This window comes from Macaca thibetana, chromosome 7 (assembly GCF_024542745.1).
Source record: "Macaca thibetana thibetana isolate TM-01 chromosome 7, ASM2454274v1, whole genome shotgun sequence".
Classification (NCBI taxonomy): Eukaryota; Metazoa; Chordata; class Mammalia; order Primates; family Cercopithecidae; genus Macaca; species Macaca thibetana.
In genome coordinates, this window is record NC_065584.1 from 49,271,947 (window position 1) to 49,290,938 (window position 18,992).

The 18,992-nt window shown below is 36.7% G+C and overlaps 1 protein-coding gene across 9 annotated transcripts in view; it reads right to left on the reverse strand.

Annotated features, from left to right (window-relative positions):
* Positions 1-18,992, reverse strand: part of KIAA0586 (KIAA0586 ortholog) — a 123,773-nt gene that overhangs the window by 70,440 nt on the left and 34,341 nt on the right. For all 9 annotated transcript variants that reach the window (XR_007727671.1, XR_007727670.1, XR_007727672.1 and 6 more), the window contains 8 exons: positions 18,582-18,654; positions 16,768-16,995; positions 15,697-15,871; positions 10,846-11,040; positions 8,946-9,133; positions 5,792-5,902; positions 4,223-4,303; positions 1,697-1,887 (listed from right to left, as the gene is read on the reverse strand). Coding sequence is in view for 6 of the 9 variants with exons in the window: in XM_050799702.1 (XP_050655659.1) it covers positions 1,697-1,887; positions 4,223-4,303; positions 5,792-5,902; positions 8,946-9,133; positions 10,846-11,040; positions 15,697-15,871; positions 16,768-16,995; positions 18,582-18,654 (1,242 nt within the window). In the remaining 3 variants the exon portion in view is untranslated. The remainder of the gene's footprint in view (positions 1-1,696; positions 1,888-4,222; positions 4,304-5,791; positions 5,903-8,945; positions 9,134-10,845; positions 11,041-15,696; positions 15,872-16,767; positions 16,996-18,581; positions 18,655-18,992) is intronic.

Below are 18,992 nucleotides of genomic sequence, written 5' to 3' on the forward strand. Positions count from 1 at the left end.
AAACCATGTAAGATCAGAGCTAGAAAAGAAGTCTAGCTGCCCTCTCTTCAAGGCAATACACATATAGGCTATATTATAGGTAGTTTTCCTCTTAAAATGTAAAGAAAAAATCTATTTCCAAGGTCATCTTCAGGAAGGAAAAGGGGAACAGGAGGCTTCTAGAACATTTCTTTAGTGCAACTAATAGACTTCTTAAAAATTATTATATAAATAATAGGCATTCATTGTAGAAAATTTAGAAAATATCTAAGAGTTTAAAAAATTGATAAAGCTTGCCTATAATCCTAGGTTCAGGGACAAACACAGTCAATTTGGTATACATGCTTTATCAAACTTTTGTTTTATGCACACATTTTTGTTTTGTTTTGCTTTGTTTTGAGACAGTCTCACTCTTTCACCCAGTCTGGAGTACAGTGGCGCAGTCTCAGCTCACTGCAACGTCCACCTCCCAGTCTGGAGGTTCTCCTGTCTCAGTCTCCCGAGTAGCTGAGACCACAGGTGTGCGCCATCGCACCTGTCTAATTTTTGTATTTTGTTTTTTCAGTAGTGACGGGGTTTCACCATGTTTGTCAGGCTGGTCTCGAACTCCTGACCTCAGGTGACCCACTCACCTTGGCCTCTGGAAGTGCTGGGATTACAGGCGTGAGCCACTGCACCGGCTATATACTTACTTTTGAGTAAAGTCTTGTAAACTGGGGTTACATTGTTAGTATCCTGCTTTGTTTATATGCCAGTACATTATTAATATCTTTTTATATCACTAAATTTATTCTAAACCTAATTTTCATAATTATATTAATATTCAGCCGTTTTACTTATTCCATAACTTCCTTAAGATTTCTTACAAGTAAAAATACAAATAATAGAGTTCATTTCATATTCATATGTAACAAGTTACATTTGTTATTGTAATATGTAACAACAGTAACATATTACAACTTGTTGTTATCAGAATGTAACAAACCTGAACAGTGCCTTTTTTGTAGTGCTAGGTATTATATGGCCTAGTATAGCAGTCCCAACCTTTTTGGCATCAGGGATTGGTTTTGTGGAAGACAATTTTTCCACAGACCAGGGCAGGGGTGATGGGGGTAGGGGGTGGGGGCATGGATTTGGGATGAAACTGTTTCAGCTCAGATCATCAGGCATTAGATTCTCATAGGAAGCATGCAACCTAGATCCCTCGCATGCACAGTTTACAATAGGGTTTGTGCTTCTATGAAATCTAATGCCATGGCTGATCTGACAGGAGGTGGAGCTCAGGCAGTAATGCTCACTCACCTGCTGCTCACCTCCTGCTGTGCAGCTTAGTTCCCTAGTTTCTGACAGGCCACAGACCGGTACTGGTTCGTGGCCCTGGGGTTGGGGATCCCTGGCCTAGTAGCAAACCATAATTACTTCCTTAGGATAAGTTTCTGGAAATGAATCACTGGATTAAAGAAATGTACATTTTTTAAGGTTTCCTAATAGTCTACTTTGCCAGAGTAGACAGACCGAGTACAAATATTCAAGGACAAAAACAATATCTCCAACAATAGTTAAGCCCTCAGCATTGTATCAAACACTTTCCAGTGACTAAAGCAAAGAAAGTTTAATAAACAAAAGAAGACAAGGAATACTTTCAATCACAATTTAATACTTTCCATTTATATTTGCTACTATGGTTCTATTCACACCAAAAACATTGTAAACTTACCATTGAATTAAGCTATTTTCCAATGTTTCTTTTCTCTCAATTACTTTATCCAGAATATTGGCAGTGGGCTGAAAAGTAGAAGCAACTGGCGGAAATGGAGGACCATTATATTTTGCAGAATCAGCTTTAACACTTCTGTTAAACTCCAGAATTGGTTCAGAGTCTGGAATTTCATCACATTTTTCCTCTTCCTGGTAGTAACAAAACCAAAACTATTATATTCATGTATTTGTTCAACACTTACTGAGTACCAAATATAGGCAAGGAACTAGATGAATTAAGAAACACTTCTAAGTTAACCAACAGCATTTCTAATTAGGTGGTATCACATTAATTATAATATACACATTAGTCATACATATCATATTGAGCAACCCTTAACTACACAATCAGTTTGTCTTTTTAGAACCCAATATTCATTTTATGCAATCATAAAATAAACTAGAAAATATAATTATTCCTGCATAAAACACTATTACTTCTCTCAAGAAATGTATGAACTTAATAATTATCATTAAAAAACTGATGCTTCCTGATATGGTTTGGATATTTGTCCCCTCCAAATCTCATGTTGAAGTGTGATCCCTAGTGTTGGAGATGGGGCCTGGTGGGCGGTGCTTGGGTCATGGGGGCCAATCTCTCATGAATTGCTTGGTGCCCTCCCCATGGTAATAAGTTAGTTTGTGAGAGAGCTGGTTGTTTAAAGGAGACTGGCACATCCTCCCCTCTCTTTTGCTCCCTCTCTTGCTTTGTGACACATCTGGACCCTCACAGCCTTCTACCTGAGTAAAAGCTTCCTGAGGTCCTGACCGGAAGTAGTTGCTGGCACCATGCTTCTTTTACAGCCTGCAGAGCCATGAGCCAATTAAATCTCTTCACTTTTTTTTTTTTTTTTTTTTTTTAAGACATAGTTTCACTCTTGTCACCCAGGCTGGAGTCCAATGGTACCATCTCAGCTCACTGCAACCTCTACCTCCTGGGCTCAAGCAATTATCCTGTCTTGGCCTCCCGAGATCTGGGATGACAGGCGCCCACCACTATGCCCGGCTAATTTTTGTATTTTTTGGTAAAGACAGGGTTTCACCATGTTGGCCAGGCTGGTCCTGAACTCTTGACCTCAGGTAATTCACCTGCCTCGGCCTTCCAAAGTGCTGGGATTACAGGCATGAGCCACTGGCCTTAAATCATTTTTCTTTATAAATTACCCAGTAATTCCTTTACAACAATGCAAAATGGACTAATACACTACCAAAATCACTATTTGCTCTTATATAACTTACAATTTACATTTAAATATGCAATTAGGTCAGTCATCTTACAAATTATTTGCATTACCACATCATAATCAATAGAGTTATTTCTGGAATTGTTAAATTTTTTATTACAAAATATATCATATGTGTTTAAAAGTAAACAGGGTCCGTGTACTGTATCTGTTACATAAATAACATGAATTGCATTTATCTGCTCCCCAACTTTAACAATTATTAACTTATGATCAATCTTGTCTCATCTAGCCACTTTCGCCTTCACATATCATTTTGAAGCAAATCACAGATATCACATCACTTTATCTATAAATAATTCAATCAAAAACACTTTGGGTCTCTCTAAATACTACAACTCAGTAATATTATTCCATTGAAAAATGAAGTCCACAGCTAATAAATGGCAGAGCTACTACAGGAACACTTGTCTTTGAATGCTAAATCCTCTGCTACTTCTATAACCATTTCTTTCACTTGTATATTGCATAAACAATTACCAAGTACCTTTGCTAGGCATTAGGAATATAAAAATGAATAAGGTCCCTGCCTTCAAAATTATCATGTGGCACTCACATAAGAAAAGATACATCGGGGAGCAAATAACATTAATATACTGCACACCTCTGCATATTCTAAAATTGGATTTCATTTTATGATTAACAGAACTGATCTTAGCTCTAAAAGTCAAAGAAACATGATCAAATGTCTTCTTTAAAGTCTAATGACATAATAGTCAAGTAGTTTCAATGCTCTATGATCTTTTCTCCCATCCTTTATAATTTACTTCTGCCTATTTTTCCCTCTGTTTCATTATTTCTATCATTTCTATAACTCTTCCTTCCATATGGGATATTCCTTTGGATTGTAGATTCCTCACAACTTTTTTCTCAATATTAATTAACTGGTCACTTCACCACAAATCCAAAAATCAAAATAGATAAACGTAATAGAATGAAAAAAAAGACAAACTGGAGGAAAAGAAGCCAAAGGAAGTGGAAAGAAAGAAGAAAGCAAGAAACTAGATAGACAAAATCTAGGTGGGAAACGGCAGATAATCATGAAGGCAGATAGGTGATACAGACGAAAGACATTCTAGAATAACAACTTTATAATTTTTAAAATAAAAGTATATTTAACTCAAAAGTAAAAGAAAGTATCTCAAAGCACTGTAACATGATATTGATAGTTCAAAGACAGTCAACAACCTGGAAACATACTGGTAGAAAAATAATTTCTCATGGTTTCTAAGGTTTGTTACCTGTACGACATCGATTATTTCATCAAAGTTAGTTCCTGGAAACTTCACCTCTTCTTCATCTACCTTCATAATTTCTGGAGTCTAAGAAAGCATTTTCAGAAAGTGTTTGTTGTGCTTAACACTTTTAAAATTTATAAGTTATCATATTTCCACCTATAGTATAAGCTTATAATTACATGGTCCTTTTTTATCATTTTAATACCCTATTCAGAATTGATTTAATTAGTAAATGAAATCCAAGCTAGTCCCCAAGCCATTAGGTCAACGTTTCAATAGCTTTAAAAAATTAATCAGCTATTTTTCTGTAAAGGACTCCATCAGCAATATCACTTAATTGGTCAACAGGTTGATATAATTGAGACTTCTCTTCTAGAATTAAGATAAAGAAAAGTGTTTACATGTGTAGATATCTAAGTATAAACAAACACAAACTCACACAAAGACAGATACAGAATCAAATAATTCAGGAAAAAAAACCAAAATAGTCATTTTACAAATCTAACCTTTAGGCCTCATTATATAAAATATAGTCATGCAATAGCCTTTTACTGAGAGCAGAATGATAAACAGTCTAAAAATTTATTACTTGTTATCACAGAAGTTTCAATAAACAGAAGGCTAAAAAAATTACTGATGAAAAAATTCAATTAAGCACAAATGTCACTTAGGGTCAGTTCCATTTCATTACTTGTGATCATGAAAGATTGCTGGTGTTCCCTCTCCTTTTAAAACTGTATCCTCGGCCAAATTTGCTTACAATAAACAAAATAAATAAACTTAACTGGGGTAAGTTACAGTGCTATTTTGCTGTGTAGTAAAGCCATAACTTCATTATTCAAAAGCAAATAAATACCAGAAAGAAATGCATATTTTTGTATCATGTCAACAGTAGGGTAACAAGGTAACATTCCAAAATATAAACTCCACCTGTCACTATAAAATTCACACTTAGAAAATCTATAATTCCCATGTAAATCAAAGATTCATCACCAAAGAGACAGAAATTCTTTCTTCACATGAGAGTTTCACAACTTAAATTACCAAAAAGTTTACACTAAAGATTATCACTTTCCAAATAGTTACAAATGTGAGGATCTGAAACAAACAAGTTCATAAACAACTCAAAATTTGTTTTGGGCTGGTGTGGTGGCTCACGCCTGTAATCCCAGAACTTGGGAGGCCGAGGCAGAGGGATCACTTGAAGTCAGGAGTTCAAGATCAGCCTGGCCAACATGGTCAAACCCTGTCTCTACTGAAAATACAAAAATGAGCTGGGCATGGTGGCAGGCACCTGTAATACCAGCTCTGAGGCAGAAGAATTGGTTGAACCCAGGAGGTGGAGGTTGCAGTGAGCCGAGATCTCACCACTGCACTCTAGACTGGGCAACAGAGCAAGACTCTGTCTAAACAAAACAAAACAAAAAATTGTTTTGAATCTTTCCCTCAAAATATAAATTATTATAATAAGTTATCATTATGATAAAAGGCTTTAAACAGAGTAACATTAGCTAAAATCTACAGTCAGACATTACATTACTCAAAATAATATGATAAAATTCTAAAACATACCTTTATCCAAGCTTGCACAGGAGGAAGAGATGCTTCTTTGGGACTAGACAGAGGTGAACCGACATCAGTGCTACCATTTGAAATGCTGTCAATATCTACACTGGGTAATACCTACAACAAAATACAACATTCAGTTTTCTGTTTATCATTTTTACTCAAATACTTTTATAAGTATGTATATATACATGTACATGTATGTGTGTGTATATATATACATATACATAAAAACAAAGCATGCCCTTTAAGTTTTTATTGTGAAGCCAATGGATAACAAAATTTTTAAATTATGAAAGCATATTTTATAAAATATGAAAAAAAGAAAAACACAAAATTCTATCTGAAGATAACTTCATTTTCACTATTCCCTTTGTCTTTTACTATCTACTTATATGTAACTAAAATTAAAAATAGTTTTCATTCTTGATTTTTCATTGTGATTACAATGAAGAACCATAAACACTTATCATGCTTTTGTATAGACTTCATAATTATATTTTTAAATGACTATATAACATTTCAACAAACATGTCTTAATTATTTAATTATGTTTCAATTAGAAAAATTTAGAAAATTTCCAGTTTTTCCACTATTATATATATATCACTACAAAAAAAACTTACACACACACAATCTTCTTCCTAAACTCTAAACTCTAAATTAATTCACTATGCTAGATAGCCAGATATTGGATTAACTTTCTGGGCCACAGGACACGAATACTTAAGATTCTTGGAAGTACTGGTGAAATGTAATCCTAACAACCTCTATTTACATCATCAAAAACATAATTAATTCTAAGTTTTACCCAACCCTCACCAAAATTAGATAATATGATTGTTTCAGCAATAACAGTTTTTAAATGGATGCATATTACTGTTATTTTAATTTGCATTATCTTGGTTACTGGCAAAATTTATTTAGTTTGCTTGCTGATAAACTGTACTTCCTCTTTTGTAGAGTCTTATTCATGTCCTTTGAACATTTCTAGACTTGGATCTGTGTTTTCTTATTAATTTATGGAGATGTTTATATTTAAAAATTAATGCTTTACTAGCATCTTCCTTTCTTTTTTTTTTTTTTTTTTTTTCCAGACGGAGTCTCGCTCTGTCGCCCAGGCTGGAGTGCAGTGGCCGGATCTCAGCTCACTGCAAGCTCCGCCTCTCCAGTTTACGCCATTCTCCTGCCTCAGCCTCCCGAGTAGCTGGGACTACAGATGCCCGCCACCTCGCCCGGCTAGTTTTTTGTATTTTTTAGTAGAGATGGGGTTTCACCGTGTTAGCCAGGGTGGTCTCGATCTCCTGACCTCGTGATCCGCTGGTCTCAGCCTCCCAAAGTGCTGGGATTACAGGCTTGAGCCACCGCGCCCGGCCGCATCTTCCTTTCATATGTTCTTACTGTGTGTTGTTTGCCTTTTAATTTAGGATTTTTTCCCCCGATCTAGATCCTCTAATTTCCTCCATGAACTGACTGTGCTAGTGATGCTCATTCATTCAATACACATTGACTGTGCTAGTGATGCTCATTCATTCAATACACATTGACTGGGTTTGCACTTGGCTCAGGTTGCTGTCCAGGTTAAAGTGTCCCCAGGTCCCCCAAAGCCTCCACAGCTGCTGCACGGCTGGGTTAGTGAGCCTACACTGTCAGAAGGATGCCCAAAGACTGCTGTAAGTGAGGAACACATTTGGGTTCATGTTGGGAGTTCCTTGCCCTGCAAATATGACTGGGAGTTGAAAGGTTCTGCTCCAGGCCAGGGCTTTATTGTGTGTTTGCTCCTCTCAAGCACAGGGCCAGGAATCTTCCTGAGACCCACTGGCTGCCTCAGCCCTAACAACTTGGCTGTGAAAACACACTGTCAATTTTAGCTGCAGGGCAGAAGTCACTCTATGAGAATGAAGTGTTTGTGGAGCTACATGGGCGATTTCTAAGTCCCTGGGAATCTCTCAAGCTGGTGGGTTGAGGCTGTTCTGTATAAATTTGTGCAGAAGAAATGGATGGTTCGTTTGTTCAGGGAGGAATGTCCAGTCAAAAATCAGTACTAAGAGGCTGTTGACTATTCATGTGGTGGCATCTGACAGCTCCAGGATTATCTTCTCCTCAGCGGTCAGGATACAAGAATGAGGCAAGTCTTCTCTCTTCCCAGAGGGCATACTAAGTTGCCCAAGAAAACTCATTTGTCCTGGCTCAATCACAAGAGGAACCCAGGAGCAGTCTAAGGACTGGAGTGTTCTAATTATTTGTAAGTAAGCAAGGATGGTAAGATGAACACAGGGGTTGGAGTAAATCAGCCAAAAAGTTTACCATAGTTCATGAACACTTTCCTACAGTTGCCTCCTGACTGGTCAATAGAAAGTCACATGTAAACACTCCTGTTCATTTTTGTCCAGACCTGGTGAAGACCTCAGCTTCTACAGCTGGATCCCAGGCTGAAGGGCAGATGTTTGAATGTGAAATGTCAAAGGGTTTCTTCCCACATGAGGCTGTTTAAGTCTTGCATTCATTCAAATCTTCTAACATATGCTAGTGTAAAGTTTGAAGTATTAATTATATAAGTCACATATATTAACTTTTTAAAATTAATTATAATACACAGTTAAATTGTTCCCTTTGGAATATCATCAAGCCACTTGTATATAAGTCATTGGCCTAGAAGAGCAGCTTAAATCATGCAAAACAGGATAGAAACATCACATTAATATTACAGTTTAAAAAATAACAGAGCTGGCTGGGCACAGTGGCTCATGTCTGTAATCCCAGCACTTTGGGAGGCCAAGGCAGGTGGGTCACCTGAGGTCAGGAGTTTGAGACAAGCCTGGCTAACCTGTGAAACCACATCTCTACAGAAAAAAAATACAAAAAAATTAGCCGGGCGTGGTGGCAGGCGCCTGTAATCCCAGCTACTCGGGAGGCTGAGGCAGGAGAATCACTTGAACCCAGGAGGCAGAGGTTGCAGTGAGCTGAGACTGCACCATTGCCCTCCAGCCTGGGTGACAAGAGCGAAACTCTGTCTAAAAAATAAAAATAAATTTTAAAATAAAAGGAGCCATGATAAAAAGCAATATTTTCATGAAGCAATATAATGGATTTCTGTACTAACATTAAGCAAAAAAAATTTTTCTTCCTTAAAATTTTCTACTCATGCACCCTGGCATACCTGTACAGTAAGCTGAGGAGGATCCTTTTTTTCTGACTTCATTTCTACAACAGCTATGTTAGGTTTCTTTACTCCAGTTTCTACTTTTCGAGATGATGGAGGAATAGAAGTAGTCACAGTTACAGGGTGTGGCTTGCTGATAATCACTCCAGCAGGTGGCATGGTATCACTATTACTTTGGGTTTGTCCTAAGAAGTTTAGGGGAAAAAATAAGTCAACTAGTTCAGAAAAAAAGGGAAAAGTCTAATACACCAGCTGGATCTTAATGGCTATATTCTCATATTTTAAAAAGCCCTATCTGACAATCACCTCTCCCTCCATCATCAGCATTGTCGACATACTCACCATACCCAGTGACTTTTATTAGGCACTTATACGTACTAAACACTTCACATCACTATCTCATTTAATCCTCAAAATAAAGGCTAATAGAAAGCTATTAATATTATCCACATTTTAAAATGTCAACAACTTTCACTTCCAAAGTCCCATTTGTTTTCTACATATCAAAAGTAAAGAGGGGCAGTACAGTGTACTTGTTGAAAACACAGACTATAAAGCCAGACTGTCTCTGCCTGGGTTTGAATCCTGGCACCACTCTAGCTGTGTGGCCTTTGACAAAGTATGTAACCCTTTTGTGCTTCAGTTTCCTTAGGTATACAATTTGTATATTACCATGTGCTTTATAGGGTGGATTAAATGAAAGAATATATGTAAAATGCCCAGAACTGTACCTGGCACACAGTAAGGACTTTAAAAGTGTTAGCTATTTTATTCCTAGAATATATGTTTAAACAGAGAGCTATTATGTTGACATGCCATTAACCCATAATATCAAACATAAAAAATTCTCTTATGTTAAAAAATATTCATACTTATTGTTAATCAAAACAAAAGAACAGCAATAACACTAAAGGGCAAAAAGAGCTAATTAGACTTGAAGAGCTGGTGTGAGGACAAAAATGATCTGTTCAATTTTTAACATGATGACTCAGAGAGAAGGCAAGTAAGTAAACAAACAACTATTGGCTTAGATTACACACCCACACAGCTTTCACTTATGACAGCCTAGTTCAAAAGTACCAAAAAAAGTACCTTAATACTTCCCCAAAGACATAATGATATTAACAAGACAATCAAACCTCTTGAATTATTATGAATGTCCATGACATATTTAACTTTTTTTTTTCAAGAGACAGGGTCTTGCTCTGTTGTCCAGGCTGGAGTACAGTGGCATAATCATCACTCACTGCAGCCTCAAACTCCTGGGCTGAAGGGATTCTCCTGCTTCAGCCTCCAGAGTAGCTAGGACTACAGGTGTGAGCCACCAAGCCCAGCTATTTTTTGTTTTTTTTGAGACAAGGTCTTGCTATGTTGCCCAGGCTGGTCTCAAACTCCTGGTCTCAAGCAGTCCTCCCATCTCGGCTTCCCAAAGTACTGTGATTAAAGGCATGAGCCACTGTGCCCAGCCAAAACATTGTTTAAAATTTCATTTCATCTACAATAATATACCATAACACACCAAAAGAATTTTTCCTGTTGGTGAAACTATAGCAGGAACCCATCATTTCAGAGATTGCTATTACACAGCATAAAACATATTCTGAGGCCCTCCCCCAAAAAACAAATAACATTTACAGGAAAAGGTAGATGACTATCATGTTAGTACCATTTTGTAAGTTCTGCTACTGCTGATAAGAATTTAAAATTCACTGGCTGGGCATGGTGGCTCATGCCTGTAATCCCAGCACTTTGAGAGGTTGAGGTGGGCGGATTGCTTGAGTCCAGGAGTTCCAGACCAGCCTGAGCCACATAGCGAAACCCCATCTCTAATAAATAAACAAACAAACAAATAAATAAATAAAATTAAATTCATCCCGCATATTTTGTTGATTCTTACCTAAAAGAATTGCCATGGGAATCAGATGACCTTCCAGTGTACCTGAAAAAGTAGGCATTTCTCTACTTGGGCTAAACAAATACTGCTGATCGCCATGAGGTAACATAGGAACGGAATGTTTCATTTTAGAATCTATCTTCATAGGTTTTGTTGCATAGGAGTCAGTCTGTGTTCTTATTGACTTTACCTTAGTGCCTAAAATAATCACCAATGGCAGATATTTTAAAATATTGTTAGAATATCTACTATCCAGACACCTAGAAACAGCTCTTCACAGAAAAATCTTAATTCTATATATAAGGTTACAAGGCCCCAAAACAGAAGTAATATATAGACTAGAGGTGGCAAACTTCTTAAATGGCCAGATAGTAAATATCTGTCTGGCAAGCCACGTGATCTCAGCTGTAATGACTCAGTTCTGCTGTTGTATCATGAAAGAAGCCATGGACAATATATACATGAATGAACACAGTTAGAGGCAAAGGAAACTTTATAAAAACAGGCAGCTCATGTGTAGGCCACAGTTGCCAGCCCCTGAATAGATATACAACTTGTACAGCTACTATGACAAAATAGATACAATAACTAGAAAAAAATTTTAAAGATTCTGAAGAATATTCCAACGACGTTTGAATTCTTTAAATTTTTTTCCATAGGTACGAAAGAGTTAACGATCATTTTTGGAATTGATGATTTTCATTTTCTCATTACACCTTTACACACAACATAATTCTGAATAACCAGCTTTTATCCTTTTAAAATATGTACAGATAATCGGTTTCTATACTTACTTAAACCTTACTAATATCATTATACAGTAGTTTCTCCTTATCTGTGGTTTCTCTTTCCCTGTCTCAGTTACCCAAGGTCAACCTTGGCTGGAAAATATTAAATGGAAAATTCGAGAAATAAACAATTCATAAGTTTTTAAAAATTATTTATTTATTTTTAGATGGAGTCTCACTCCACCCAGGCTGGAGTGCAGTGGTGCGATCTCAGCTCAATGCAACCTCTGCCTCCCAGGCTCAAGTGATCTTGCCACCCTAGCCTCCCGAGTAGCTGAGACCACAGATGCATGCCACCACGCCTGGCTAAGTCATAAGTTTTACAGTGTACGCTGTTCTGAGTAGCACGATAAAATCTCATGCCATCCTGCTCCATCCTGCCCAGGACATGAATCATTCCTTTGTCCAGGGTCTCTACACTGTAGACACTACCTGCCCATTAATAACTTAGTTGCCATCTCAGTTGTCAGATTAAAAGAACATAGTACATGTTAGAGCTTGGTACTATCCAGTTTTAGGCATCCATTGAGGGTATTGGAACATATCCCCCATGAATAAGGGGGACTACTGTACATTTTTCTGTCCTATGATGTATACATACACATATAGTCATTATATCCTAAATCTTAAAAAAAATAAAAATTTGATTTTATTTCTCTTTGGAGAAGTGGATAAGTGTCTATGGAACACACACACACACACATAAAATAAAGAATAAAGTAAAAGGGCAAAGGAAAAGAGGCTAAAATATTTTCTAAATAATTTCCTAACATTACATTTTTACTTTTAATATGCGGGTGCTTTCAAAAAAAAAAAAAAAAATGCAGGAACTGCCAAAGTTTTAGTGTTTAATAATAGCACAACTGACCAAGGTCCAAGATGTGAAGATACCATGTTCAAGAAAGTGGTGGGTAAACTGCTCTATAAACTAACTATATAGTATGTGATAAGAATGTATGCTTTATAATATAAAACCTGTCTACACACAGTAGTTAGCTGAAAAAAGTCATTCAATCTTCTCTTGGATCAGAAAAATGATATTCCAGATTCCATTATAAATTATTAGCAACTCTCAACTCTTGTGTGTGGCAGGTATCTTGTTTTCACCTTCCAGTTCTTCCACCCCAGCCTGTGTCATGGGGTTTGTGATGTTCTTCTCCAGATCATCAATGTGACTACTCATATCATCAATTCTCCCAATGATCTGGTCAGACATAGTCTGAAATTATCTTGCGTCTGCTGCAGCGGTGTCTACACCACTGAGGTGAGGTCCTGCAAGGTCTTGGGGTCAGTCTTCGCCATCTCCCCAGTGCCCAGGTTGGTGGTGATGTCTCAGACCGTCATCTATGCTTCCACTTCACATGTGGGTGTTTTTATGTATCTAATTCTTTTTTAGAGACAGGGTCTTGCTCAGTTGCCCAGGCTGGAGTGCAGTGACACTATCATAGCTCACTGCAAACTTGAACTCCTAAGCTCAAGTGCTGAAGCAATCCTCCCACCTCAGCCTCCCAAGTAGCTGGGACTACAGGCATGCCCGGCTAATTTTTTTAATTTATTGTAGAGACAGGATCTAGCTATGTTGCTGAGGCTGGTCTTGAACACCGGGTCTCAAGCAATCTTCCTGCCTCAGCCTCCCAAAGTGCTGGGAATACAGGCATGAGTCACTGTGCCCAACCTACACACCCAGACTTTTAAATATTGTTTCCTTTTGTTTATGATCCCAGGAAGAAAAATTGTCATACCATGTCTATATTCTTTCATCTTGTTCTCTGATACTCATTCATTCTATTGAATGAATATTTTTCTTGAGTATTTAAAATGTCTGTTCAGCATCTAATATGTGTTAAACATTGTTTCAGGCACAAGGAATACAGAGATGACTAAACCAACTGTACTCATAGAGCTTATAGTCTAGTAGTGACAAATAAATAATATAAATAATAAATCAAACAAATAAACAAAAATATAACACAGGAAGTGTGAAGTGCTATGAAGAACAATATGGCAGGGTGAGGAGATAAAGAGGAACAGAAGATAATTCTTAGAATAGAATGGTCAGGGTAGAGCTCTCCAAGGAGCTATCATCTAAGAGCAGAGACGGAAGAATTGAGAGGGAGAACCATGCAAGTGCCTGAACGAAGAGCTCTCCAGACGGAGGAAAAAAGAGGGACTGAGGCCTTAGGATGAGCATAAGTCCCTAGGTTCTGATATGGCTTGGCTCTGTGTCCCTACCCAAATCTCATCTCAAATTGATCCCCATGTGTCACGGGAGAGACCTGGTGGGAGACGACTAAATCATGGGGGCAGTTTCCCCTAATTTGTTATTGTGATAGAGAGTGAGTTATCATGAGATCTGATAGTTTAAAAGAGCATGGCTTCCTTTGCTCCCTCTCCCCTGCTGCCATGTAAGATGTGCCTTGCTTCCCTTTGCCATTACTGTAAGTTTCCTGAGGCCTCCCCAGAGATGTGGAACTGTGAGTCAATTCCACCTTCTTGTCTTTATAAATTACCCAGTCTCAGGTAGTTCTTTATAGCTGTATGAAAATGAACTAAATACAGGCACTCAATCACTTCTGATCATTAAAAGGGTTACTGAATAAAGTTATTTTTGGATTTGAAAGCATTTTAAAGTCTCAAATTATTTTTTGCAAAGACTTTCAAAACCCCACATATAAATTAATAGCAAAGCTACACTAGGCCGGGCACGGTGGCTCATGCCTGTAATCCCAGCACTCTGGGAGGCTGAGGCAGGTGGATCACCTGAGGTCAGGAGTTCAAGACCAGCCTGGCCAACATGGCAAAATCCTGTCTCTAATAAAAATACAAAAAAAAATTTGCTGGGTGTCATGGCTACTCGGGAGGCTGAGGCAAGAGAATCATCTGAACCTGGGAGGTGGAGGTTGCAGTGAGCCAAGATCGTGCCACTGCACTCCAGCCCGGATGACAGAGCAAGACTCCATCAAAAAAAAAAAAAAAAGCAAAGCTACACTAAATAAGAGAAAACTTTAGGGTAAATATCATCCATTAGGATAAATATCGCCCATAAGCTATATGCTTTCTATTTTAAATTAGTAAAATTTCTATATAACCTAACACTCTATATGATCGCATAACCTTTAGAAAGGAAAGGGAACCAAAGTAACCACCAGAGCTCCAACTTCTAGAAAGGATAAAAGAGGAAAATGGGTTTGTATCTACTAGTTATCACATATTGTCAGCTTTAGTTTACTGATTGCCAAGTAGAAGCTGAGAAACTATAATACATAACCAAAGTCAACAGACTTAGTATATAACCAAGAGTTGTATTTAAATATACAGTACCAGTGAAACAGTAGATGTGACTCAAAACACACAGTGATAAATGAAGGTGTTTTCAGTTGTGCACAAAAGCAAAACAGTTTTCACCTTTCTACCTAAGTTTCTTTGAAAACAAACAAAACTGCAAAAATGCTCATCAACACTTTTACGATAATAAACAGTATATGGCTGATCTTTCTGTTCATAACGGACCAAGGTCTTCAGGGAAATGTCTCCTTTCCTAGATTATAATTTAGATGCTCAAGATTCATCATCACCCAGCCCGGGAAATGTGGCAAAACTGTGTCTCTACAAAAAATACAAAAAAATTAGCCAGGCGTGGTAGTGCGCGTCTGTCATCCCAGCTACTTGGGAGGCTGAGGAGGGAGGATCGCTTGACTCCAGTAGGTTGAGGCTGCAGTGAACCATGATTGTGCCACCGCACTCCAGCCTGGGGGATAGAGTGAGACCCTGTCTTTAAAAAAGAAAAAAAAATCATTTTCTCCTAAATAAAAATTTTATGATGCTTTATCTGAAGATGCCATTTAATTCTACATTTCTTCCCAATTATACCTATGCTGTGTCTGATTTTTAAATGTTGGTGTATTTCTTCCCACCTCTCCAAAGAGGAACTATTTTTCCATCCCCAAGCATTATATAATTTGAACAGCAAGTATAAGCTATAAATATAAAAAACGAAAAGAAACTTTATGTATTAAACTGATACTATTAAGAAATGAGATTAAACATAGAAAATGAGATTCCTTACCTTTAACTCGTTCTATTACTTTTGGTCTCTGTGGTTTGGACTTAGGAGATGGAGAATTAAATCTGAGATATGGTCCTTTTTTAAGAGTGCTTCGATGGCCCTGATAAACTGGCTTTCCATAGACTTGTAACATATAATCTTCATCTTGTATTACTGTGGTTGCTTTCAAAAGCCCCTATGTGTACAAAGTTATTCAACTCACCACGAAAATAGTCATCAAACACTTATCTCATTTTTCTAAAGCCTCCTTTTGCTAGCTTAAGTATTATAATAAGAATGATTAGGTCAAACATAACCTCTATTTTAAACAGCCCTTAAGTTCTAGATACAGGTTTCAGGTATTAGTTTGAAAAGCTTTAAATACAAAAATCATCCACCTAAGAAACATGAAAATTTTTACATTACTAAGTATATTTTCAGCACCAACAAGAAACATTTAAACACATTTTACATATTTACTCCAGTACAATAAAAATACAGTACCTTAACCTTTAAATAATTTTATATATTTCTGAATCCGCCTTCAACCATAATCTAAATGTCACAGAAAGGTAGCATTTATTGAGCATCTACTAAGTACCAAGCATTGAATTAGATGCTTTACTGATCTGCTCAACAATCCATGTTTGGCACTTAGAAACTTATAGCCTAGGGCAGTCAAAAAAATTTCCTCCATACCATCTAGTACCATGCCTTGCATATACTAGGCACTAAACATGCATTTGTTAAACTGAAACATACACACACAAATGAAACACAATTTTGGGTACCATAAACTAGAGAATCTACTTTTTGGACTAGATGATCTCTAGATATACCTTTATACTTGCTATAACTACAAAATGATGATGTCAGGGTGTGAGATCTCAGAAGAAAGGAACTATCTATTTTGTTCAGTGCTTTTCACATTATAAATCCAAAACCCTAAATATCAATAGTGTAAAGATACTTACATTTGTATAGTTCTTCATGTTTTTAAAACACCTTTAACATTCGCTTCATTATTTCTCTCAAAGGAAATGATCGATTATAACACAACAATTATGTTAAAAGAATAGATTAGGATCTTACTTCCTTTCTCTCTTTCTGTAAACTTGAAGTAGGCATGCCCCTTGTAGGTAGATTTCTAAAATGCTCTTCTATTTGCTTTTGAGAATGTTTTCTTGGAATTACAGATTTGTTTACAGTTTTATCTTGTGTGTTGGTTCTAATATCTTTAGTCATATTCTGACCTTTCTTGGTTCTCTGATTCTTCTGATCAAATCTTTTTTGTTCATAATCTGTTCTTGACAGTTCATCCTTAACATAACCAAAGTTAAAATTACTTAAAATATATACAAATAGTAATGCTTTCACATCAGAAACTATTAGAATTTATTTTTTGCTGTTATATAAATACAGTTTAGCAGTTTTAAATGTGTTAAAAATAAAGGATATTGGCTTTATTGGATACATAAAAATAAAAATTCTCTGGAAAAATAAACAAAACCCTAAAAATACTAGTATCTTTTGGAGCAGGGAATGGAAATAATAGAAGGGTTGCAGGGGTAGGAGGACAACTTTGCATGACAAACCTTTTTACACTTTTTGATGATTGAACCATATGAATTTTGCTACAGTTTAAAAAATTAAAAATACGTTTCAAAAAAGGCAAACAATTTTGTAACAAAACTCTGAGATAAATATAAATTAAAATTATGTGAAAGTTTAAACAAATACATTTTACATGGGATTGGTGGCAAAAGAATAAGATATATTGCCAGTTAGCTGTAGAGTGCAAACTAGACTCCAAATCTTCTGACTCTTAGTTCAACTTTTTTGTGTGTACCACATAGTACCTAAAATAAATTTTTCGTAAGTTCATTAGAAGTAGATTTTTTTTTTTTTTTTTGAGACGGAGTCTCGCTCTGTCGCCCAGGCTGGAGTGCAGTGGCGCGATCTAGGCTCACTGCAAGCTCCGCCTCCTGGGTTTATGCCATTCTCCTGCCTCAGCCTCCTGAGTAGCTGGGACTACAGGCGCCCGCCACCGCGCCCGGCTAATTTTTTGTATTTTTAGTAGAGATGGGGTTTCACAGTGGTCTCGATCTCCTGACCTTGTGATCCGCCCGCCTCGGCCTCCCAAAGTGCTGGGATTACAGGCGTGAGCCACCGCGCCCGGCAGAAGTAGATATTTTTAAACAACAAAGTTTTAAAATATATTTCTGTGTTTATTGCTGTGGAAACAGTACTGACACTTCACCTTGCTACCTTTGTAAGTAGCACGTAAGCTCATCTACAGTCAAAACAACACACCTTGTACCCCAGGACATAATAACAGCTTAGCCTGTCTAGTTCTGCTCACTCAAATATAAAAAAATTTTAAATTTCCTTTACATTATGGACCCTCTAAGAAAGATAACTCCCAGACTTTTTCAATGAGGATGTTTGAAGATGTACCATGCCCATTGTGGATGTGAGAAAGAGGCTGTTTTTCCATCTGGTATTGACTTCTGTAAACTTAGTACATCTAGTTGTTTTTTTCCTCTTTGCATTACTCTGGTATTTTTACTTTGCCAGGCCAATGCTTCTAAATCTGTTGTTTTCAAATATCTTTGAAAGTATAATTCTTTTTCCAAACACTTTTGCTAAATTTTCTTTCAGATTATTCACGTTTTAGTTTTTGTCCAACAATTTGCCAAATAAGAGCCAGAATATAATTGGAGATAATGTACTTGTTAAACAAAGCTAAACTTATTACTAAGTAAATATAAAGAGTGACAGTGAAATTAAAAATAAGTAGATTTTTATATAAGAAATATTTTGAGAACAAATGTAATGCCTACAAATCGGAATCAATATTATCTTCTCAGTTTTCACTTAATTTTCAGTTTTTTTCCAAGACATACCTGAATTTCCGCAGAAATAGTTTTAATCCATTCATCCACTGTCTTTCTGATCCTAATTTTCTCTGACATCTCTCTACGAAAGAGAAAAAGGAATTTTCTTAAATTAGCACTTACTGTCCTGAGCAGGACTTGGATCAGATCTAACTCTTATGTAGTTGTGAACCTGCTATCCTAATATCCTTCATCTGAAAAGGAAAGGATATTAGGATAGTAGGATGGGGGCCGAATATCCTTCATCTGAAAAGGAAAAACCAATGGTATTAGTTTTCATCAAACATTTGAAGGATAAATGTTTGAAAAGCACATGTGGACCCAAGAAGATATGTACCAAAGAAAGAAAAAATTAAAAGAAAAATTTCCACCAGAAAAAAGTAGTACCACCATATATATATCCAAATTCCAACTTTATAA